At 38.8% G+C, this 24,834-nt stretch overlaps 1 protein-coding gene across 1 annotated transcript; it reads left to right on the plus strand.

Annotated features, from left to right (window-relative positions):
- The first annotated feature begins 1,714 nt into the window (after window positions 1-1,714).
- Window positions 1,715-22,652, plus strand: LOC119723062 (protein LMBR1L-like). The gene is made up of 11 exons (XM_038193558.1): window positions 1,715-1,929; window positions 9,552-9,645; window positions 10,082-10,255; window positions 12,026-12,129; window positions 13,788-13,914; window positions 15,198-15,266; window positions 17,080-17,217; window positions 17,349-17,596; window positions 17,996-18,069; window positions 18,581-18,738; window positions 20,681-22,652. Exons 1-11 carry the CDS (start codon window positions 1,867-1,869, stop codon window positions 21,004-21,006), a joined length of 1,575 nt encoding a protein of 524 aa, XP_038049486.1. The 5' UTR covers window positions 1,715-1,866; the 3' UTR covers window positions 21,007-22,652.
- The last annotated feature ends 2,182 nt before the right edge of the window (window positions 22,653-24,834 follow it).

The following is a 24,834-nucleotide window of genomic DNA, read 5'->3' on the forward strand; positions in this document are numbered from 1 at the left end:
TCTAGCATTACTACAGCATCTCCCGTCAATTTAGCGGGGAAGTAATTATAATTTTACATAAACACGACTCGCGTGATGGCCCGCCCGACACATGATCGTTCTGTTTTCCGTGCACTGAGCTCAGATCGAATTTTACATGAACCTGGCTTGTCCGATTTTTATTTTTAATGAAATGCATCGCACGGTCCGTAGTCAATTGCCACATCTTACGATTTAGGCATACATATAGATGGGGCGGATGCATATAAGGACGATGAACAAATAAAACCGCGCCGGAGCCGCAGGTTGATTCTAGCCGAGCCAAAGAAAAAAAGACGCCTTGCAAATTGATACCCGCTAACTGAGAAATACATAATCACGGCGAAGAAAAACAGGTCGGCAATGTATAGTGCATTTTATTGCGAATCTTTCTTAAATTTAATTTTTCTTAAATTTAATATATAGAATTAATGTCTTTATGGTCGCAAGCTGTAAACCAGTACACCAATTCACAGCGTTTGTTTTATTGATAGTTAAAAAAAAATTCAGTGTAAAACCAAATCAAATTCTTCTCGAAAATGTATCAATATTTCACATGTAAAACGGGGATAAAGCGCAACCGTGTTTGTTAGTTTGACAACTCATTGTTCCTTTCTCGATTTTTATTTCGGGAATGCATATTTCGATAGTTTCAAACCAGTTATCGAGAAATAATACCTAGTTTTTTTTCACGCTAAAACGAATTGATGTGATTTCCCCTTGTAAATGGTTTGCAATTAGAACAATTGCATTTCGGTTGTTGTTTTTTTATCACCAAAAATAATCTGCTGCCAAAGAAACTGAGCTATCTTTGTTTATGGTTTCGTATCCGAATTTGGGGATCGGAAAATCCGTTTTACCGTTTAGGTACTGTATATTCCGGGTAAAACTCAAGCCCCTTGTTTTATAATCAAATTATCTCAAAATTACCGGGACTTGTATCCCTCCTTTGAGGCTTTTTGCCCTTCTTTTTGGTATGTGTTCACCATAGGCCTATTTTTCACAATACTGACGATTTAATTCTTTCAATAAAAAGAATTCATGTGATGTGTCTATTAAAGAACCTTCATCATCTATGAAGAAGATCACTTAAAAAGTTTACGTATTTGAATCAAATTTGTTTATGCCTAGCTGTCAAAATCTGGAAATCGGAAGTTCTCAACACAACTGTATGGGTCAATTATATAAACCAGAAGACAGTGGAAATATTGTGATCGAAATGAAAATTATTTGTCAGCATTTTCCATATATTATTCTAGACGTGTCTTTGGATTTTTTTTTTTAAATTGGATTCCCAAAAAGTATAAATGAAAAATTGAAGAAGCGCACCTCTTAATTTTTTCTCCACGTCATAGTTTTGTTTAAAGGATTTTCATGATGCAGACTGAATCCTGTGAAACTAATGAACATTTTTTTTAATTGCATTGTAAAGCATTTTTTATGATACAGTGTAACCAGAAGGTCCGAATTTAAAGAGATACGAAAGTAAAAAACCTTTTAATAATAAATTAATAAATGTTCAACCTCTTGGTGGTTAAAATAAAATCGACAAGCGCAGAATTTGGAGTAAAAAGTAATTCATCAATTACATTTTTTAATTGTTGCCCTCGTGGGGGCGCTCTTGTGTAAACAAGGTTTTTTGACCTTTCGAACAATGTCATGGCTGGTAATCAACACTCAACCTTTCAATATGTGGGTGCTTGCCACGCCGGGCACCAATCCGGCAGGTAAACAATTCACGTCGGTTGCAAAATTACATTTGCAGACATGTGAGCGTGAAGTTACTAATAAAATGGTGCCGTTTCTACGAATTGTGGAGATTGCAAATTGCGGCCAAGAAGAGCATTCATGATGGAACACCACTGGGACAGCACAGAGCAGGTTTTCCACGACGCAGTCAGGGAGTATTTGGTGAGAGACCATACTTACTTGCACTTTGTTGCAGCCATTTTCTGCAAGTGCAACTTTTTTGTTGGTTATCAATATCAGTCAGTCGTCATTGCATTGCCACAGTACAGGTGCGCGTGGAGGCCTGGAATGTGTGGCAATGTCATTGTGATTTTGACACTGACAATGACAGTGAAATCTTAGTCTTTTTGGAAAGAATGTTACATCGTGACGCCACTTTTTTGTCACCAGTCATTACAGAAGACATGAATCTGGCGTGTCTGACACTAAAGTGAGAAACATTTCCAATTTTGTGAAACATTTCCAATTTTGTGAGAATAGAAAATACTTTGGAAAAAATGGTGCAACCTGACGCCACTTCTGCGATTGTGTACAGAGTCTATGGAGAGTCAAGACATTTTCTAAGTATTTTTTAACAAAATTGGAAATATTTCTCAGTCTCAAATTCATGTCTTATCATCATTTTTGCAATGAATGACCTTCATTGAGATGATAATGATATATGAAGAAAAAAGTGGCGACAGGTTGCAACGTTTTTTCCAATATGGAAATTACTAGTTTTTAAATGCATGCAACTCTCCATAGGTTTTGTACACAACTTAAGAAGGGCGTCTGGATCGTTTTTTCCCCAATAAAGGCAAAAAAGAACGCATGGTCATTTACTTCAAAATCATCAGACAATCCTGCCGCAAAATGTAATCATCCTCAATCCTCCAAAATCCTCCTCTGATGTTGCACTTTCGTTCAAATAAGGATACCCAGCGCCTCAATCCTTCAAAATCGTCAGACAGTCCTGCCTTTAAAATGTATTAATCCTCAATCCTCCAAAATCCTCCTCATCTTCAAACACCTTCCGTCCTCCAAAATCCTCGTGCTTAAACACCATTCATCCTCAATCCTCCAAAATCCTCATGTTTCTCAAACACCATTCATCCTCAATCCTCCAAAATCCTCATGTTTCTCAAACACCATTCATCCTCAATCCTCCAAAATCCTCCAACACCACAATAAGAATTGGGAGGATTGATGTGGGTTAGAGTTTTCTGTTACTGGTAGTTACAGGATACATGGTTTATGGTCCTGTGCCTTTATCATGACCGCTATTTCTGTTAATGCACAGCTCACATCTTCGCCTCATGGCTCTGACATTGACAGCATGTCTTAACATTCCTTGGTCTTGGTGCTGATTCACCTCATCCGTTATCCCAGTTCTTAACTCCTGAATGTTAGCTGGGGGCGTGGTGGAAACCTTGTCCTTCAAGTGACCCCACAAGAAAAAACTCACAAGGGGTGAGATCTGGCCATCTTGGGGCCATTCAACTCAGTGGAATAACGAAATCACCCTGTCACCAAAAGCTCTGCCAAATGATGTCTCACGGCAACAAGTCCGTGTGGCAGTCATATTGTGTGGTACATCCCTAACCATCCTCAATCTTCCAAAATCCTCCTGCCAGTTTTGGATAATTTTAGAGGAGTGAGCATGAATGGCAAAGATGTAGGCCCCCTATCGCTTTTTTTGTGGAGGATGCATTACGTCAAGCCAGTAGGCCATATCCTGCATTGGTTATGTTCAGCCATGCATAAATCAGCCCTGTGTTTTTCTCATATTTCATCCGCACTGCTTCTAAACGCCATTTGCACTGCCTCAAACCATAGCAGTAATTGGTAGAGGATTTTGGAGGATTGAGGCAGTGGTCAAGTCACCCTCCACAGAGCTCAGGAAATAACGGATAATTTTGGAGGATTGAGGCTGAATCCAATTTTTTTCTTGGTGGCAATTGGAGGATTTTTCAGGATTGAGGTTGCATCCTAGCCAGAGGGCCTAGGGGGTGAAAGTCACAGATCATATCCAGATATGCCTACATTAGGCGGGCCTGGCCTGGCCTATCATAAATTCTGTGGTAACAGCAAAAGAGTAACATCTGTGTTCCCTTTGCCACCCTGCAGGTAAATAGTTGTCAAAGTGCTGATTTTGATCTCTTTCATTAGAGGCCTTGTTTGCTCATTCATCCATGACAATGACGTAATGAACTTAAATGTCATTGGATAAGGGAAAACATCCTGGCCTTTTTCCTTGTAGTTGTCTCTGTCTGAAATATTCAGTAGATTCTGATAATTTACATTAAAAAATGGGTACCCTTCTTTTTTGGAGACACCCTGTACATGAACTGAAGAAATTTGAAACTCGTCAACATACATGTAGGAGAGTAGCAACAGTGCTTGAGGGACGACAATAAAAAAAATGATGAACAGGGAACTTCAGTTCACACACTTTGTAAATCCATGTGTCCATATTTTTCACAAAATATTGGAAGGAAATATTCAGCATTGCGGATACTTAATCATTCCATTTCATTCACAGACATTTCTCATGGATGTGCGTGTGGACTTTCTGGCCCATGCCACCGACCGCAAAGTCTGTCCAACATTTGTCCAATAGGCGCGGGCCGAAGAAATCCATATCTTCATTTACAAAAAAGTATCATCTGATACCATTCAGCAGTCCCGTTTCACTTTCAAGAAAATAGAAATCGGAAAAATATGAACTACAATGTATTATGCCAAATTGCCATTACTGAATGAATAAAGTGTGGAAAAACAAAACAAGCACATTGTCTCTTACTCTGCCAGCTAATGTGGTGGTCTTGTTAAAACATGATCTGTTCATTGTACCGTACTTGTACCGCATACATTTCTGTAAAGTGTAAATGTTTTAGTAAAGAGGTTGTGGAATGCTCGAAGACATTTCCATCATTTTTCGGGTAAAAAAAAAGAAGACTATTGTGTCTTTCATGAAATGAGGACAAAAGGTACTTTTGAGAGCTGTTTTTCAGGTCCTGTTTCGACCCGAACGTGCAATTTGTGTAAAAGTTGTCATTGGGGGCAGCAAACAAAACATAGTAAATCGTGACGTACATGTAATAAACAGGACTCATTTATACTATGCTGCATCGGGGGTCCTGTTTATTACGTCACGATTTACTATGTTTTGTTTGCTGCCTCCAACAACGATTTTTACACAAATTGCACGTTCAGGACCTGAAAAACAGCATGACAGACACAATAGTCGTTTTTATTTCATCACACCTTAGGCTACATATACCTGAAAAATGACAGAAATGTCTTCGAGCATTCCACAACCTCTTTAATAAAGAGTAGGCCTATAACTGGGGATTTTAGTTAAAACTCACATTATGGTGATAATCTTCAGTTTGGAAATGATCTTTGCCTATGTTAAAGGGAATATACAACATTTGCAAACATCGAAAAATAAAATTACCAAGTTTTTACGAAATACCTTAATAGGATGTTGGTAAATGACAGTCTAAAGCATCCTGTAAAATTATGGCACCTGGTATACTGTCATTTTCAAGAAAAGTGGTATTTTTGTATCAATTTCCAACGCTGATCGGCCGATCAGCGTTGGAAACAACTGGCTTTTTTTCAAATACTGGCCCCAATTGACCATTGCACTTGTTTGCAATCGATTACAAATCTATGAACGGGTACGAGCCAGCTAGACTGGTTCCCTGACCTTACAATTCCCCAATGTATGTAAACTGCTCTGTTTCTTCTTATATGGAGTCAGGGAACCAGACTACAGGAAAATGATCGTTTTTCTTGGTTTTTATAGCATTTTCGAACCCAAAACCTCCAAAAAGTCAGTGTAACTATATTTGCTATATATTTCCAACCCCCCAATTCCATCCATTTCTGAAAATTACAGCAAAAGCAAATGATGTATATTCCCTTTAATGACTCGCTGAAAATGGGTTTTGGTTTGTACATGTAGGCCTATATTATGGCAAATGTTTGTCATGTTTCAAGGTTGTGGACATAAACAGTTTCAAAGGTATCTGGGCAAGGTTAGATATTTACACCTTCTGTTGACACTAGCACCACATTTTGTACATTCTAAAGTCAGATAAGACTTGAAGGTTTAAAGTCAACAATAATATATTATTCAGGTATACATAACAGTTCATAAATCTATGATGGGATTGGAAGTCTATGTTTTAGGTTCAACAATGCAAACATACTATGTGTTGTAGATATAATAGCTTAGCACCAGAATGTGTGCTCAGGTTGTGAAAATTAACTGCCCAAATTTGCTTGAAGTTAAATGTACATACATGTATACATATATAAAGTATGTAAATGTACGTGTACGGTACTTGTCCAAAAGACTCCTGAAAGACACAGTGTATCCATAGAGCAAGGAACTTAAGGCATAGACTACATGTTACAATTGAGAGAAAATTGGTGTAATTTGTTTCATTGTGAAATATCTACTGTCTGTGGAATTCACTTGGCCCAAGGAATTCACTTGGCCAGTTGGGCCGATAATCTCTCCCAGTCAACAGTTGTCTCACGTAGCCCACATTTTGTTTTTGTGTTTTGTTCAACACAAAATTCTTGAAATTTGACATCGGTCGCATTCCTCCAATTTATCTGAACAGGTGAATATGTACATGTACTGACATGTACATGTATACATTGTACATTGTATACCTACTCATTTCATCAAACCTACATTGATATGAGGCCCAGTCACACGCAGTCTGAAGCACAATAATCATAATACATACGTGTACATGTACAATGTAGCTCTGTACCAAATACACGTATAATATTGGCTTAAAAGTCTGTGGCTCTGAAAAACCTGTTAAGATTTTGAAAACTGCCACAATATGACATTTAATTCATTTTAAATATATGTATACTCCTAGGTAATGTAAATTATTGTAGCTATGACAGGTCATTGAATGAATATAGTGTACCGGTATGTTGAGAAAAATTATGTAATCTCAACTGGAGATTACATACATGTAATTTTTACATGGATGTTTCAAACTTGTTAAAATACATTACATGTATTATCTAACGGTTGAATGAAATTCGCTGCCGACATCAGATTTTCTGGTACCTGCAAATTGCACATTCATTGTCATGTACCTCTTACTTGTTGCAGTTCATTGGGTATTTGAATACAATAGATTGTACCTAACAAGTGCACACTGCACGCAACTATGTATGTTTGATTACACTGTAAGCATGGAGTCTCCCCAGCAAACCAAACTGGGCAACTCACAAGCGTGCAGCATGAGACTTGTCCCCACAAAATCAGATTAAATACATCAGATTTTTTAAAGGTTGGATACTCTTTCTCTTATAAAAGGTAGAGCACATTTGCAGCTATCCAAAAAGTAGGCAGCACGTGACCTCGCTTAGCTGCAATCGGCTGATTGAGAACGCGTCCTGGATGCTGATTTCGGGTGCAATACAAAACATGACTCGGCAACTTTTGAATAGAAATCGAGATCCTAGAATATTCTCCGGAATACAGCATTCACCGAGCTAAAAGTTGTTTAAAGCACCCTTCTTTTGATTTTGAGCACTTTTGTACTACAAACAGAAAAAAAGTTCACAAATGACAAATGATATGCATGCATCTACCAGTACCTTTAACTAAATTCTTTCAAGACTTCTCCAGCACTTCAAAGATGACAACAGTTTATATTCTGTTCAAGAGATGAGAGAACAATAACAGAATTAATTTTTTTTCAATTTTGTACCATATATTTTTGAGGATTGATAACACATAGTGTGCACTTGGCCACTTTTGGTTGCACGTACATCTGTTGCTGATTGTTTATGTTATTGTACCGATAAGTATTAATTTTTAAAACATTGATAATTTTAACCATACAAACTGTATACAAAATAACTATATAATTTACATGTTGAGTACATGGTACAGTACATGTACTCAGGCTATGTTTATTGTGCACAAATGTACAATGCAACTGTGTATATTTGTACTGGTGGGTCATTTAAGAAATTTGATTTGTAAATGGTACCGTTTAATATTTGTATTTGAATAATTTTTCATATTCATTCAAAATGCACTGTGCATTTTGCCAGATCATACCCGTATGTGTGTGCAGTTGTAACATGTACTGCTGTCATTTCCTCAGCACAACTTGGATTAAAAAAAATGCATCCCTTGATTATGCGCTGCTCATAGGGCTGGTATGCTAAGGTCTGGCCATGTCTGATGCCCAATAAATTAAGATGTTTATTCATGCTTGGAGGCACATATAAAAACCTTCTCATGTGTATTGTAGGTGTGTCATCCATCCGTTATTAAAATTCAAGACCATGTAGTGTATAGTGTATGCAGAAGTGCTGAATTTTTTATGGTGGGAAGAAACAAACCTGAATACTGTATTTGTACATTTGTACTTTATTTGTACATTTGTACATTTGTATTTGTACTTTATAGCCCCCATTGTACAGGTATTAGTGTGTTTCTTAGTTGTCCCGGTTTGTGTTTTTAAAAACCTCAGTCGCACTACATCATTCTCGGCTGTAACGTGTAAAGACAGAAACGAATATTTGAATTGATTTTTCATCTTTTGAGAAATGCTCAAGTTTGGATAAATTTGTGTGTGGTGCCTTCTGTTTCAAATGCAAAATGTGCAAAGACGTTTCTCCCGCAATTAAAACTTGAATCAAAGTAATACAGCAAATTGGCACTTGTTTTTAGGCCTTACCTAAAACCTACGCAATGATTGGGTATTTCAGTATTATTTGTTCACCACACTAATAGTGTGAATTTAGTAAGCATACGGGTATGTAAACATAATGACAGATATCAAAGTTTAGCTTCATCATATATGTATAACTTGATGAGGCTATAAAATAGTTTTATTGCTACATTGTACCGGTACATGTACAGTCAACTCTCACTAGTACAGACACTGTTAATACAAATTCTGGTTATAACAAACATAAAGCCTAAATTGGTATCTTCTGTGCATTTATGTCCACAATGAATGGGACTGATGTTCCTCACAGTACAAAATTCTGATATAACAAACATTTTGGCTAGGTCCGGCTGAGTTTGTATTAACGAGAGTCAACTGTATATGGTTGTAGGAAGGTCGTATGTATCCATGTAGACCCCTCTCATAGACAGCCATCTTCGTATGCATTACAACTGTATATTCAACGCCATCGGGTTTGTGTGTGGGCAGTGTGCAAAATGTTCTTAACACGCCCACGTGTTGCTCGAAAGTTCTTCGAAATACATAATGTAGAGTACCAAAGTTTTCCTGTGTATTCTGGTTCACGTGCATACATTTGTAGATATGCTGACATCAACGCGCTAACCAGCGTGTGAACCAGCATGACCAGAACAAAGACAGACGACATCACACTTCGGTACTCTATACTGAACAGCCGATGCGCATTGCGAAAGTTGTACTCCCAAAATGCCGATGCACATGATAATCTGTATGCAGTGACGTCATTTGAGAGTTATCTATTGCAAGTACAGCATTTCAACAGCACAATTTGCCAGAATAGTTGTGGCAGTGTCTCGGGGATTAGTGAATAAACCTGACAACCTAAGGATTTACGTACATGGCCGTCATGTGTAAATAAGAAGATTAAGACATTGGAAAATTTTAACGCTATATTGTTCACGTAATCAGTAATAATGTATACACATGTAGGTTTAATATTACGGATACACTCTACATTGTACATGTACTCTTCCACTTTGACCACATATATATTTTTAAAATATTTGTGCATCTTCCTTTTCTTGTTCATCGCAGATTGACTTGCTGTTCTTCACCATTCTCTACATCTCGTCCTACTTGGTCATCTGTCGATACAAGAGACAAGCAGATAAGGAGGATTATTTCTCAGGTGAGGTCGTCATATATACCAGGTTGCAATGTGCCATCTTTGAATAAATTGAATTCTTTTTTATCTTTTTAAAAGTAATTTTATCAAATAAACCACAATTAGAACCTTACTAGGTTCATATTTAATCAGTATTAGGTTAACCAAAAGCTCAATATTTTGTTTCAACCAAAAAAATACTTCTGGTGATTTGGGGGCTGTTGTTTAATGATCAGGGTATAAGCTTGACATAGAGTGTGTGGCTGCTCAGTGTGACAGTAATGTCAATGCAGTAAAGTTATGGGATTCTTTAAAGGCAGACATTGAAGTGTTTTGGAGGATGTACAGTGAAGTACATGTAGATAGAGCAAACTTGTGTTATTTTACGGATTCCGATGAAACCAAAAGTTGAAACATTTTTGTTCCACCTTTACTCCTACCAATTCCTGTCTTCTCCTAGCTGATGCCTCAGACGCCATCGTCTACCGTGTCGCCCTATGGAGCTGTACCTTCACCCTAGCCATCTCTGTCGGCGCCGGTCTCCTTCTGCCATTCTCTATCCTGAGTAACGAGGTCCTACTCTTCTATCCCAACAACTTCTACATGAGATGGCTGAATGGCTCGCTGATTCACGGTACGGTAAAGTTCTTATGGAGTCAGCACAAATATAGGCTGTTGTTTGTCAGTGGGTCAAGCATGGCTCAAGGTTGGCAGACTGGCTGGGAAAGGGGTGGTCTATGTAAATGCCGTGGTCTTTGATATGTTCGCTGATTAATTAGGCAAGACAACCGCCTCTTGACCTCTAGATGTTGACCAATCAACAGGCGCTCTCTATATCGGGTCTTAGGTCATTCACCCATTGCGTGTCATAGACAATGGATTAAAAAAACCTGAAACCTGTGTCACGCGCTCTGTATCATGTTATGCGATAATGCGCCTGGCTGTTGTTGCATTACAAAACACTGCATTCGAATTGACCAATCAAACCGTTTAGTCCTGATTTGGGAATGAAATGACGTCACGATTTAGTAAAGTCGACTCCGATTGGCTGGCGCGTGACTTGCATATGTATATCTGCATATCTAGACATATCAGACGTTATACAGGAGACTCTTGGCTCCGTGGATAACGGGTGATACTCAGACTAGGAAATGGGTGGGGAGAATTTGTTTCAGGGATGTAGTCGAGTCCATCACAAGTCCCTGCAAGTCCCTGCAATTCCATCACAAGTCCTCCAGTCCCAGTTCAACACACAAGCTATTCAAATGAGTTGTAACAGAGGCATTCCTTTGTCATTGTTCATCCCATGTTACTTGTGACTGGACTTGTGACTGAACTTGTGATTTACTTGTGACTGGACTCATCAATGGACTTGTCACTGGACTTATGACTGGACTTGTGACTAAACTTGTGACTGAACTTATGACTGAACTTGTGAGTGGACTTGTGACTGAACTTGTGACTGAACTTGTGACTGAACTTGTGAATGGACTTGTGACTGGACTTGTGACTGGACTTATGACTGAACTGGTGAATGGACTTGTGACTGAACTTGTGACTGAACTTGTGACTGAATTTGTGACTGGACTTGTGACTGGACTTGTGACTGAACTTGTGACTGAACTTGTGACTGAACTTGTGACTGAACTTGTGACTGAACTTGTGACTGAATTTGTGACTGGACTTGTCAATGGACTTGTCAATGGACTTGTGATTTACTTGTCACGGAACTTAATTGTGATAAACTCAACTACATCCCAGATTTGTAGACCTCGTGCACAACTGTCCCCTCAATGGTGACGATGGAGAGTAACACAGACCCTTGGCTGCAGTAAATGTACACCAGGCATCCATGTGAAGATACTGCATATCTGTGCAAATTCAGATGAATATTAGTTGCGTGTACTTGCCATACATGTACATGTATGGACCAGGGCTTGGTTTCAATGTGCCATCTACATTTCTTGCATGGATAACATAGCCATTCTCTTCAAATTCAGCATTTCCTCACTCAGTTTCCCCAAACGTTGCTTCTTTTCCTTTTTTAGTCGGAGAATGACAAGAAGTTTGTGCGAAAAGTTTGAAAATGTCATGTCGAACACTTGGCAACAGATACTCTAGCCTCAAAAGGTTGCCAACAAGTCTGATTTTTTGAAAACAATTTTGGCCAAGTAATGACTAAAGGCATGTTACATCTACAGTATATGTAGTTTTGCTTTTTGTTTTTCTTCGTCCTTTTTGTTTTGTTTATAGTCTAGAAGGTTTGATGAAATGGGCTTTATTCGGTAATCAATCCGGCCTAACTACTGGCTTTCTGTTCATATATTCTCTTGAAGTCACGTGCACGCGAGTTCTATTAACAGACAACTTGGGTCGTCGTTCTGTTTGCTTTTCCTTCCCCTAGGACTCTGGAACCTGATATTCCTGTTTTCCAATCTCGCCTTGTTTGTCTTGATGCCCTTTGCCTACTTCCTGACCGAGTCTGAAGGATTCGCTGGCTCCAAAAAGGTATCCGTAAAGAACTGTAAAGGTTATTTATTTTGTCCATGGTCTCAATGTGTAAACCATATACTGCGAGATTTTTGTTGATACATTTGAACATGTACAGTGCATACATGAATATTTCTATGAAACACATTGTGTTGTACATTTCCAAGTGTTCATCATGTGTTTTGCACCTGTGATAGTGACACGTGATATCCGTTGCAATCTTGTGGTCCGGGCAATGTACATGTAAATTGATGTACATGTACTGTAATTTGTTATGCTTGGTGTACATAAATATTACATTATATGCATGTTTAATCACCATCTACATGCATTTGTTTCGCAAACATGCCACTTACATGTACCTTTTATAGAGCGTATATTAAACAGTAGAAATTTCAGACTTGTTAAATATTATTTATAGCATTCTGCAACACTGTTTATCTCGAAGCCCTAAGCATTCAATCCAGCAAAATCCTCCAACAGCCTCCATGTAAAAATTGCATACAGCCGCAATCCTGTGAAATCCTCCATTTTTTTCTTGAATGTGATCCTTATAGGGGTGACCACTGCCTCAATCCTGCGAAATCCTCCAGCAATCACTGACAATATGTTGAGGCAGAGCCAGTGACATTCTGGAGCAGTGCGGAGGATTTCAAAAATAATCTAAGCCTAAATTTATGCACGGCTGTGCACAAATAGCACAAGGTCCGGCCCAAGACCTTTGACACAGTGCATCCTCCAAAATCAGCCACACATTTTTTTGCCAAATAGCCTCAATGCTGCAAAATCCTCCATCTTGCAAAGAGGATTTTGGGGGATTTGGGCAGGTTAGGGTTAAGATTAACATCCCGTAATGAAAACACATCCCATGTCATTTGAGTACAAAATGCAGGATTTGGGGGAAAAATTATGTTAATAATCTTCTAGTGTCTGTCAAATTGCATTTGCTCAGATTGTGGTAAAACTTTAAAAGACAATTTGGGCCAAGTTCGCGCAAGGACTATAGTTGACCAATGGTTAACTTACGTTTGCCCGAACTCTGTCTAGTCGACGGTGGTTGACTACGCTAGTCGACTATTTGGAACCAGCCTACTGGGGTTGGTTGCTTCGCTGGTAACCAATAGCCGCGCGCATTCATAACGCAAGCAGAGAGCCAGGATCCAGAAGTTTTGCGATGACGATTTGACCAGCGTTTGACTAGAGACGTTCACATGTTGCTATCAGTGCGCAGGCGTAAGGTACGTCACAAATCAACCACTAGTCGACTAATGGTCCTTGCCCGAACTTGGCCTTAGCTGGTAACATACATTTATTCATAAGATGGAATCTCCGTCGGGGCGATGTAAATTAAATTATTGGGTTTTTGTCCTTCATCGATGTATTTTATGTACATTATAAAGGGTGTATCAAAAAAGGAAACCCAGATGTACGGTAAATGCAAATTATAAAAAATCTAATAAATATATTCAAATAAGTTAAAGATCATGCGAAACACCAATGTGTCCTCTTTCCAATGATACCTTGATTGTGTGCATGTGGCCACGGATGACTGAGCATTCATTGTTATTCTGTCAAGGGTCAAAACCTGTACTGAGCCAAGTTTTACCTGGCTAAGATTCCACATGCCAGAATACCAGTTAACCTTTTGCACACATTTTTTTCCCCTCTTCTTCCAGGGCATCAAGGCTCGTGTGTATGAGACATTTGTGGTTCTATTAATCCTTGGTCTTCTAGTTTTTGGCATGGTCTGGGTAGCCTCGGCCATCATGGACAACGATTCTTCCAGTCGAGAAACACTCGCAAGTATGTGGCTAGTGCGTCTATTGGATCTGCGCACACCCCGGTGGTGGCGCTGTTTGGTGTAGTACAAGAAAACCCAGGGGTGGGACACTTCGTAACAGTTTAGGTTGACAATAAAAATGTGCTGCGAGATAAAAGTTAATCGCAAAGTAATTGTTGCTCATACTGTTAATGTACTCCGCAATCATTTGTGCTTAGTTTCGTAACCAAATTGGACCAAAATGGACGAACTTTGCTGTCAGCCATTTCTTGCATTTTTCTGGGTTTAGATAAACGTATTGAGGTTTCTGAGAAGAAATCAGATGAATTTTAAAAGTAAGAAAACAGCAGCATCTCCGGATGATACTAATACTTCCCAGGACAAATATGAATGGAAAATCAGCCAAAAATTTTAGACTTGAAAATGAATTAAAACTGCTGCAAACTGCTCACTGACTGGATTGACCTGAAATGTACAAATCAAAAAATTAAAATGGCCTGGTGCGGATTGCAATACCGCGGTCCTAGTCGGCTGGCTTAACCATCACTCCGAGACGGTCTTGGTTAAGAGACACCAAACTCACATTGCGATAAGCCTGTCTTTACTAAACCTGCTTAGAGTAATGATTTACAAACAAACATTTCATGGTTACTGGCTGATGGGTTGTGGTGCTCATCAAGCGCCATAATACCAGAGAGGCTGCACGATTTTTTCGTTTGTCTGATTCTGTCAATTACGAGGTTTTTTTTCAAGAAAATTGTATTTGCAGCACAACTCAGTGTCGTTACGTTTCTCTAGAAGATTCCTTCTATCTTGGAAAATCCTCGCTCCAAGCAGGATTCTTCTATTTAAATTATCAAACACTTATTAACTGAAAAAAACATTTTGGGAAAGAATAATTCAACACACCAGTGAATTCCAAAAATCCCAACTATAGACCGTTGTCTTAATACTTGGACTATGTCAGTGCAATGGTCTTACTTATAGACTGACTGACAGCCAGAGCTTTTCGACTGTCTAATGCGCATAGCCAGCTTTAAGACCAGTTATTGCAATCCGCCCCTGATTTTTCAGCCTTAGCAAGGCATTCTTTAGAGGCAAATGACAGAGGAACAAGAAACAAATATTTCAGACGTGACATTCATCTGAATTCACGCTAATCTTTGGAATGGGTATAGGGTATATCTACATGAAAAAGTGTACATGCAAGTAGTTCCGTATGCTTGCATATGGCATTTGGCCCTGTTTTTCAACAGTTTTTTCCTCTGACATGCCTTTTTTCTTGTCTTCATTATTTGTCATGTAGGAGTGTGGTCATCATATCTTCCATACCTGTACACATGCATCTCACTGTTGGGAGTTCTCATGTTGCTAAGTAAGTCGGACATAAAATTACAGAAACCAAAGATGTGATCCGGAACTTATTTTCAAAGAATAAATTAACTGCTCTGTTAGTAGTCTGCGGCCAAGACCGAAAGTGATTTTAGTTATTCTTGTAGAGTGCCCACTCACAACTGTTTTTGACTTTCTCTCACTTACGTCTTGGGAATTTCGCAGAAAAGGGGCGTGGCTGCTTATGTACATTAGACCGTTAGTGCAAATATTAAAATCGTTAAACAAAACAGCAGCTTCCTATTTGATACCATTAGTCGCGCGCAGGTATCACGCACAAGTTGTATATCTAATTAGCGATTCTTTGATCACCACACTTCACAGTTGAATTTCCGCACGTAGCGCGTGTATTTACAACCATCAAGCGGCGTGCGCAACGCGAGCGACTGATAATAAACCATTTCGCGATCACTGATTTGTTCCTTAGGACATGTAGGAAAGCCTAGGGAGAAAATAAAGAAAAATTAAACCTCTACTACGAAATTCCTAAGACGCTAGTGCAAGCAGGTGCACTGGTCTAATTATTGCATCGTTAGAGGGCGATTTATGCACGATCCGCTGTTGATCACTAGCGTCTTGGGCCAAGGCTACACTATTAGTTGCAAACAATTCTGAGATATGGGGCATGCCTCTGTCATGTCTGTGTCTTGTAACTCAGTCTAGGGGATTCACTAGAACCAGCATTGAACAAAGTTTACAGATTCTTTCAGGAAACGATAGAAAATAATGGTCGAACCAACATCAGTTGCAGACAATTTTATGGTTACACCCTATTTAAAATATGCTGCTTATCTATTTATTCACATGATTTTTGGTATAAAGTGCATCTGTGAAAAAAAACCCAGATTCACCAGTCAATGAACTTAAAGTGTTAAAGGTTATATACGTGTACAACACTTGCTTTTGCTGTAATGGTTGCCTGACCATCGTTGAAAACTGATACAAAAATTCCACTTTTCTTCAAAATGACAGCACACCAGGTTTCACAGGATGCTTGAGACTACTGTTCACTTACAGTCATGTATTATTTCATAATAATTTGGTAGTTTTGTTTTTTGATGTTTTGCAAATTTATGTTGTATAATACCTTTAAAGGGAATGTACATCATTGGCTTTTGCTGTAATTTTCAGAAATGAACTATTTGAGGGGATAGTATAATAGATCAAATATTGTTACACTGACATGTTTGAAGTTTTGTGTTCGAAAATGCTGGAAAAAACCAAGAAAAACAAAAATGTTCAAGTAGTCTGGTTCCCTGACTCCACTAAAGATGAAATGGATCAATTTATAGATGCCAGAAAATTGAAAGGTAAGGAAACCAGTCTAGCTGGCCTGCACCCGTTCATGAACATGTAACCAATAGCAAATAAAATTTTGACTAAAAAAATGGTAAATTTGGAGCAGTAGTTGAAAAATAGTTAGGTTTTTCCAACGGTGGTCGGCCGACCACCGTTGGAAATGTATACAAAAATACCATTATCTTGAAAATTACTTCACACCAGGTGCCATAATTTTACAGGATGCTTTAGAATGTCATTTACCAACATCCTAGTAAGGTATTTCGTAAAGACTTGGTAGTTTTATTTTTCGATGTTTACAAATGTTGTATTTTCCCTTTAAGGAGCTCGAAAGGCATAATGCTTCACACAAGTGTAGGCTCTGATGGGCCAGTAAATGGTTCACTGCTTCTCAGAATGGCAAATGGTTATAAACAAAAATAGCAATTTCATGCAGCTGTCCTTGTATTCTGCCGCCAAAAGGTTAATCAGCCAGTTTGATTGTTGACACTTTCCAGTATCGACGCCGTTGGGCTTCACCAGAATGTTCTCTGTTATTGGTCAGCTGGTTGTCAAGCCTCAATTCATGGAGAATCTAGAGGAGGAATACAATATGGCCAAATTTGAAGAGGATAATTTGTTGAGAAAAATCAAAGGTCAGTCATTATCATTATTTTAGTCTTTGTTGGTATTTTGCTTTTTTTGTCGTACAATAGCTCTGTATAAAGTTTGAGTCAGTCCTTTTGTACAGATATTTTTGTACAATTCATTCAAATTTCACACGCAGAGTCCAGCGCAGTCTACTCCATCGAGCACCCAAACGGACAGACTGACATACGGCAGAGACTGGCCGAAGTGCAGCGAGACCGCAAGGTACTAGACCGGAGGCGGAGGGCGTCGTCGTGGCAGCGTAACCTTGGTTACCCACTCCTCTGGATTCTTCTCTTTGCCTTGACGGTCCTGTCGTTGTGTGTGGTTGGATGGAACATATTCAGACTGCTCTTTGGTATCGGCTTTTTCTCCGTCAGCATAAAAGTAAGTTTCAATTTACCCCACCCCCCCCCCCCTTCCCTACCCAAAGAAAACACCTTCCAATATTCAATGAATGGTTGAAAATGATTTTAATGATTTTAGGAGATGGGATACTACAAAGGTGGTGTCATTTGTTAACTGCAAATTTATTCATTTCTTCAATTTTTGAGGTGTGAATGTGTAATGAAGTGGCTGTATTTTGAAAACCAGTACATAAAATGTCATGGATTTCGTTCTATTGTGACAGGATTAACAGACAATGACTGCATTTAAAACGAAGGATTTGATTACTAATCTTCGGAAAAGTTTGAGTGCCTGGCGTTTTGATCCTCGTGGGGCCTTTCTCTAAGTGGATTTCTGTGGAAATAAAACCATCCATTTTAATTTTTTTAATCTCTGCAGGAAGCTGGATTGGGGAAGGTATCTCTGTCAATGCTGGGTTCATTTGGAGCGCTAATTGAGGTCACATTGATCTGGTATCCTTTGACAGACTAAAAAGGAACTATTATACAACACTAGAAGGCTAAGATCTTTTGATTAGGGAGCCTGATCGTAGAAATCTTTGGCCACTTACCGTACGTGGCAGTGCCTGAAAGTTTTGTTATCATGAAGTGAATTTCCACGAAGGTATGTCACACATGGAGATTTAGATACTATTTGCCTAACTGTTTTAACCATATTTTCCATTTAATTGGTTCTCTTAGCTGTCCTTATTGCTTACTGTTTACCTGGCTGTTCCCATGGAGAATAGCAGGTGTTCCTAATTTGAACTGGAAGAATTCCCAGCAAACCATTCCAAGCTTTGCATTTGAGAGAAGTATATTTGATACTAGGTTATTAAATGTCTTCACCGACGTACCCTTAAAAACTCAGTGTGAGGGGGGAAAAAAATCACTAGCTTGGTATGATGAGACTCAAACCCAAGACTTCCCGCTTTACCAGTGCAGTTTCTCCTTTGCATTGCACCTTAACTCTCTTACCTACCAGCTATCTGATGCTAGCATCCGTCGTAGGATTTTACAGTGTTCCGTTCTTCAGAACGCTGGTCCCTCGTACTAGGGATACCCCCATGACCAAAGTCATTGCCAACTGCCTGGTGATACTCATACTCAGTTCAGCGTTACCGTTGCTGTCTAGAACACTCGGTAAGTCTCTCAACTTCTAGAATGGAACTTGTTTAAAGAATTGACATCGGAGACTTGGATATAGTGTAGCGGGCTCTGTGCGTGTATCAGCCCTAAAAGGCTTTATTTGCGAGTCGGCCATATGTGATGCGATCAAGCTAAAAGCTCTCCTGAAGACGGTCAGAGCATACTGACCGGAACGTCGAGTTTATACCTCTGGTTCTTTTCAGAACCATTCTCTTAGTTGAGAAATTATTCGCACATGGTGTTTCCGCAAACCTTCATTATCGAGCTAAATGAGTCGTTTGTCAGGAACTTTCATTTGGAGATTCAGGCCAAAATAGGGCCACTTCATCACATCACTTCATCACATCTCTTGGTGTTCCGACTTCCATGATTTTTGAACTAAAGATGGTACCAGCATGCGGTTTTCACAGCAGTAATGCTGAGATTGTGCTCTTTTCAAATCTTTAAAAAACAAATTGACCAGGGTCGACAAAAGACTCATTTAGCTTGATCGCATCACATATTAAATTTAAAAGGAAGGTAAAATCATAGTACGTTATGTTTCAAGTTTCTTAATCAGCTATTGATAGTGTTTTGAATACACTCTGCACAGTATCTACATGTATTAAATGTATTGTGTTTGCTGACAAGTTGTAGATTCAATTCTTGACTTTTCTTTAGAATGGCTCTGTACTAGACAGACATTTTTTTACAGGTTTTTTAAAATACTGCTGCCTTTAAACCTCAATAAGCGTTAACAGTCAGTGGCCGTGTCACGCACACAGCCCTGTTTGACCTCAGTTTCTTGTCCCGAGGTCACGCACGCATGGCCCAAAGCATACGTGAGATTTTTCAAGATGTATTCGAGACTACAGAAAAACACAAAAAGTGCCTCGATACATGCACTGTTTGGCCAAGATGGCTAAATAATTGAAAATTTGAAATTGTGTGCTTTATTTTGATACCAAAAATAACTGCTTAATAAGTGTTATTACGGCCTGTCAAACAAAATCATATTTTATATCAACAAAAGCGAGGGCCGAATATATTCGATTCTAAAAACGGCCAAAAGAAATGGCAAGGCTCAGTAGATAGAGGAAAGTATACGCTTCTTTTTCATGTGAAACACGTGCAGGAGACTTCTAATGTTTGGTCCAAATCGCCGGTTGAAAAATAAAGACTTTTGCGAGATTTCATGATTCGCAATCACATGTACGCGTGTAAACCAAAGTAAGTAGGCCAACGGCCTGAACAGCACGTGCGAACGTGCAATGAATGACTTATGAATATTAAGCAGGCCTTCTCAAGCTCGACCAATCAGTGGGCGGGCGGTGCGTATGGGGTCACAAGGTCATACCATGCTTTCCTTGCTCTATGCTTTTACGATGCATGCAATGGCGACAATCTTTTTGCGTTGTGAAAAATGGAAGTTGTTGGAAACATTAGGTGTACATCGAATTCTTAAGATATTAACGACATCACGTTCACGAGATTTTTTTGTAGATGAAGGTTCATTCTTTCGTTTTTGTCGGAAAAAACCCGGAAATTTCATGGCATATTTTTTAGTCAATATGTCCGTGAAATAATATCGTCAAAATTCATCGAAATCATTTTTTTTTTGAGAAAAAAATACCTAGATAGATGTATTTAGTAGGTCTTTAACTACCTGAGACAGCTTTGTTTGCCATGAAAATTGCGAATTTTCTGAAGCCCTTCTTACGGCCATCGTTTGCTGGCCTCGCGTTGCTGTCATTTGTCTGGACGAGAAAATAGAGCAGCTACGTGTGACACGGCAACTGACTGTTAAGAAATAATTTGGGCAGTGTATTTTTAGCGAGTGACTGTGTGGGCGCAGTGGTCTTATATTAAAATTGCATAATATCTAAATGTGCAAGTAAAACCTGGTAATTATGCTAATTAATGTAATTTGTGTACATTTTGCCTGTGTCTTTGTCAGGCATTACAAGCTACGACCTGATTGGTGAGTTTGGACGCTCGGATTGGCTCCAGAACTTCTACCTTGTGATTGGCTACAATCTTCTCTTCAGTATTCTGACGTCCTCCTGTCTTCTCAACAAGTTCACGTCCACGGTCCGCGTCTACATACAGCAGAGCGTGGCCCAGTACGTGCACAACGTCCGTGAGTCCAACCACTTCAGGACGTCGTCGTTCTGGTCGCAGAAGTCGCGGAACGGAAGCACGGGGCATGCCAAGGGGACCAATGGGGTGGCTGCGGTTGGAAGCGGAACGGTGAACGGTGGGCCAAGTACTAAAAGTGAATAAGGCATGCATTTGTGATATCTGTATAGAAAAGTGTGTCACTTCAGTGTGTGTGTGTGTACATGTGTACATTTGGAATTCTACCAAAGGTACAGTCATCAGTTGTGAGTTGCTCAGTTGTTTGCAATGTGTAAATGTGGATGATTTGTTGAGGAGTTATCACTCTGTTAACCCTAACCCCCTTTTTGGCTAGGAACCACCCTCAGTCCTCCAAAATCCTCCAATTGCCACCGTGGAAAAATTGGATTCAGCCTCAATCCTCCAAAATCATCCGTTATTTCTTGAATTTGTTCAGTGGAGGGGTGACCATTGCCTCAATCCTTCAAAATGCTCCAACAATACTGTTAACTGGTTGAGGCAGTGCCGATGACATTCAGAAGCAGTGCAGATGATATCGAGCATAATGCAGGGCTTAGTTATGCATAGCTGAACAAAAACAATGCTGGGTACAGCCTACGAACTCCACACAGTGCATCCTTCAAAATAAACGGACGCTTTTTTGCCATTCCGCCAAAATCCTCCAAAAATGCTCGGAGGATTTCGGAGGATTGAGGAGGGTTAGGGTTAATCTGAGGAAAAAAGTTAAAAGATGAAAAAGCCCAAGAAATGAAAGTTCTATTTGCACTGTTTGTAGGACCATTAGTAATGTTTCAGTGATAGTGATGTGTGAGTGGTGTTTGTTTATGGTGTAAATCGAGGACACACACGTGAAACATCATCGAAGAATCGAGGACAGAAACCAAATTCAGGACTCCTCGGTTGGAAAACTTGTACAAAACAAAGGAAAAGGGAAGAGGAACAATAGAAAATCCTTGATCTACACCATAAACAAACGTGCTGGTACATGTGTAAGTGTGAGCTGGTGACAGTGCTTTGCACTTAAAAAAATATTCTGTGTCTGTGTTGTCGTCGTTTGTTTTCATGTGTAATTTGTCCGTAGATTTCCTTAAAAAAAATTCCCTGAAAGGTGTGCAATTTGTCAGAAAGAAAAAATTAAGAAATGTGTAGTGGACCGTTGTGTGCCTCATTTGAAGGCAATAAGAATTCATAGCTGATGTTTAATCGTCTCCTAGTAAAAAAAGCAAAAAGTTATAAACTGTCAAGAAGAAAAGTCACCAACGTATGTTGGATTGCAAAAAAAAAATGGCATCTAAAAAATGATAATGTCAAGTGCAGGTTGATGCTAATTTGACATTTAAAATTTCAGTGAAATGCATTTCAAAATGTGAAAGATTTTTTGTAGAGTTAGGAAAAATCATAAACGACTTTGTGACTCAGTATTTAGAATCCACCTGACGAGTTGTAATATATGTTTTCATGTGCTGCATTAACTCTTTGTATGTGATGAGCAAATATTTTGGTTCAAAAAGACAAGAAATATTTCACAAGCCAAAATATATACTCAAAAGAGATCAGCGATAGTACTGCTGCTTTTTTTGTTTTTCTTTGTCACATTTTATGAACACCACCGTAGAACACCAGTATTTTTCACTTAAGTATTTTAACTCAAACTGAGGTTAAATTCATGATCTCTGTTGGGTACGTGTCACTGAGAGTGACGTAAATATATTTTGGTATATCTTCCTTAAAGGTAGAGTAGATCATTTGCAGCTATCCGAAAAGTAACTGACAAAATTAATGTTGGAAAAGCTCACTCGGTTTAAAGATAGTAATGGCATGTGAAATTATTCTTTCTGGCATGCTGTCATTTTGAAGAAAACAATAAAAGAAGGCCATTTCCAAAGGTGCATCAAGTGACGTATTTTTGGAAATCTCCGTTAGTAGTTGGTTTGTAATTCGGCGAATCTGTGAATGGGTGCGCAGAAGCGTTGACACCACGCACAGGCGCACGGTGGCTATTATTCGTCGGTACAGTGCGTGACGTGGCGTAGCTGCAATCTGCTAAATGAAAATGTGTCCCGGATGCTGATTTTTGGCGCAATCCAAAACATGGCTCGGCAATGTTTTAATTGAAGCCAAGACCCTTGAATAGTGTTTCCTCGGAATAAAAAGCATTCACAGAGCTAAAACTTCATCAGGTTAATTGTTAAGCACCCTTCTTTAGATTTTGAGCACTTTTGCTGCTTCCAATGGAAACAAATGCACAAATGACAAATGATCTACCCTATCTTTACGGCATGTTTCTTGTAGGTTGGAACTGAACAAGTTTGAAATGCAAACAATGCAATTTTGTCTTCTTTTTTTTCTTTACAATATATCTGGAATAGCCTGTTGCCGTTATTAGATTATGTTGGACCTAGTAGGGACCTACATGAAATGCACATGGAAAATAAACAAAATAATGAATGATGGAAAAGTATGTTCCTTTTGGGCACAGAAAAATTGACAAAATGTACAAATGCTTATAGAATTGGAGACATGGTGTGAAACTTCCACCCAAATGATGGCATATGTTGTACTTTTGAATTGTTTTAATTTTACTTAAATACTTTTAATTTGCAGCTTTCATCATTTGTTCATATTGTGTCCAGAATGTCACAATTTTTGTGTGTTTTTTTTTTGGTAGTGTGAATTATCTTTTTCACAGCCGTGTCAAGTAATGCACAAAATGTCGCCATTCCTTTATTATTCCTTTCTTGTTTGATGCCAAACTTTCCCTGTGTACATTCCTGTGTTGAATTTTTCGTAAATTTGTCAAATGTTTATTGAAAAATGTTATTATTGAACAAATTCAATATTTTGTTATGCCCAATTGAAGATATTTGAATGGTGTTATTCATACTCATTACATGTTTGGTTAAACATGAATTTTTTTTGCCATTTGGAAGAAAATGTTTAAAAGGAACATGAAACAAAATTAGAGTTCTTTCTTATTTCTGCACAAATGACAAAATTCCGCACAGCACAATTGACTTGCCAGGTAAACAAAGCTTGGCAAATTTGATTGAGAGCGAGTTTCATCAGCTTAGTGCAAGAGGGTACGATTTAAACACCATACGTAAAAAATACTCACTTTCAGAATGTTGAACAGCGCTGCAGACGGCGGAAGGCGCGTGCTGCAGCCAAAAGCTGCTGAAGGAATGCAGGATCACCCCTGATGTGATTGCACACCTCCTAGATTGTGTCTTGCGCCTAACAATCGAGGTGTGCAATGACATCAGGGGTGATCCTGCATTCCTTCAGAAGCTTTTGGCCGCAGCACGGGGCTTTTACCACCGTCTCCAGCGCTGTATCGACATTGGAGGACACCAAGTCGAAAGTGGCAGATTGTGAAACTTGAAAGTCAGTATTTTTTTTTTGTATGGCATTTAAATCTCACCCTCTTGCACAATGCTGATGAAATTCCCTCCTTAAAATTTGTCATGCCTTGTTTACATGATCAAAAATTTTGGTTTAATTCCATTGGTAAACAACAGAGTTATTTAGGATCAAAAGTAGGACAGGTTTTTTTTACACGTAGTAGTAGTACATATCACTGAGTTTATTTCATCAAAGTTTATTTAATAAATTCATGCAAAGTCAATAAGTTGCTTGAATTTCTAATTGCACTTTCAAAAGTAAAAATACCCTCCTTGGCAAAAAGTGGACAGATTTACAATTTATAAATTACAGTTACAAATGTATCTGGTTTTATTTTTTTTCAAAAGATTCTGTATGAGATTGTTTAAATGTATCCCTGTATATTCCTCGTTTCCAAAATCGTCAGTACTAAATGAATGTCTCTGGGAGTTTCTTCTCCTTTTGTGTACTTTTTGACAAATTGTACTTGTTAACACACTGTTTATACCAGATTTTTTTTTCACAACTATCTTATTGTAGACTGTCTCTCTGGTTCCCAGTTTGTAGCTTTTTGGTCACATTAATATAGAT

Source organism: Patiria miniata, unplaced genomic scaffold (assembly GCF_015706575.1).
Source record: "Patiria miniata isolate m_02_andy unplaced genomic scaffold, ASM1570657v1 HiC_scaffold_16, whole genome shotgun sequence".
Lineage (NCBI taxonomy): Eukaryota > Metazoa > Echinodermata > Asteroidea > Valvatida > Asterinidae > Patiria > Patiria miniata.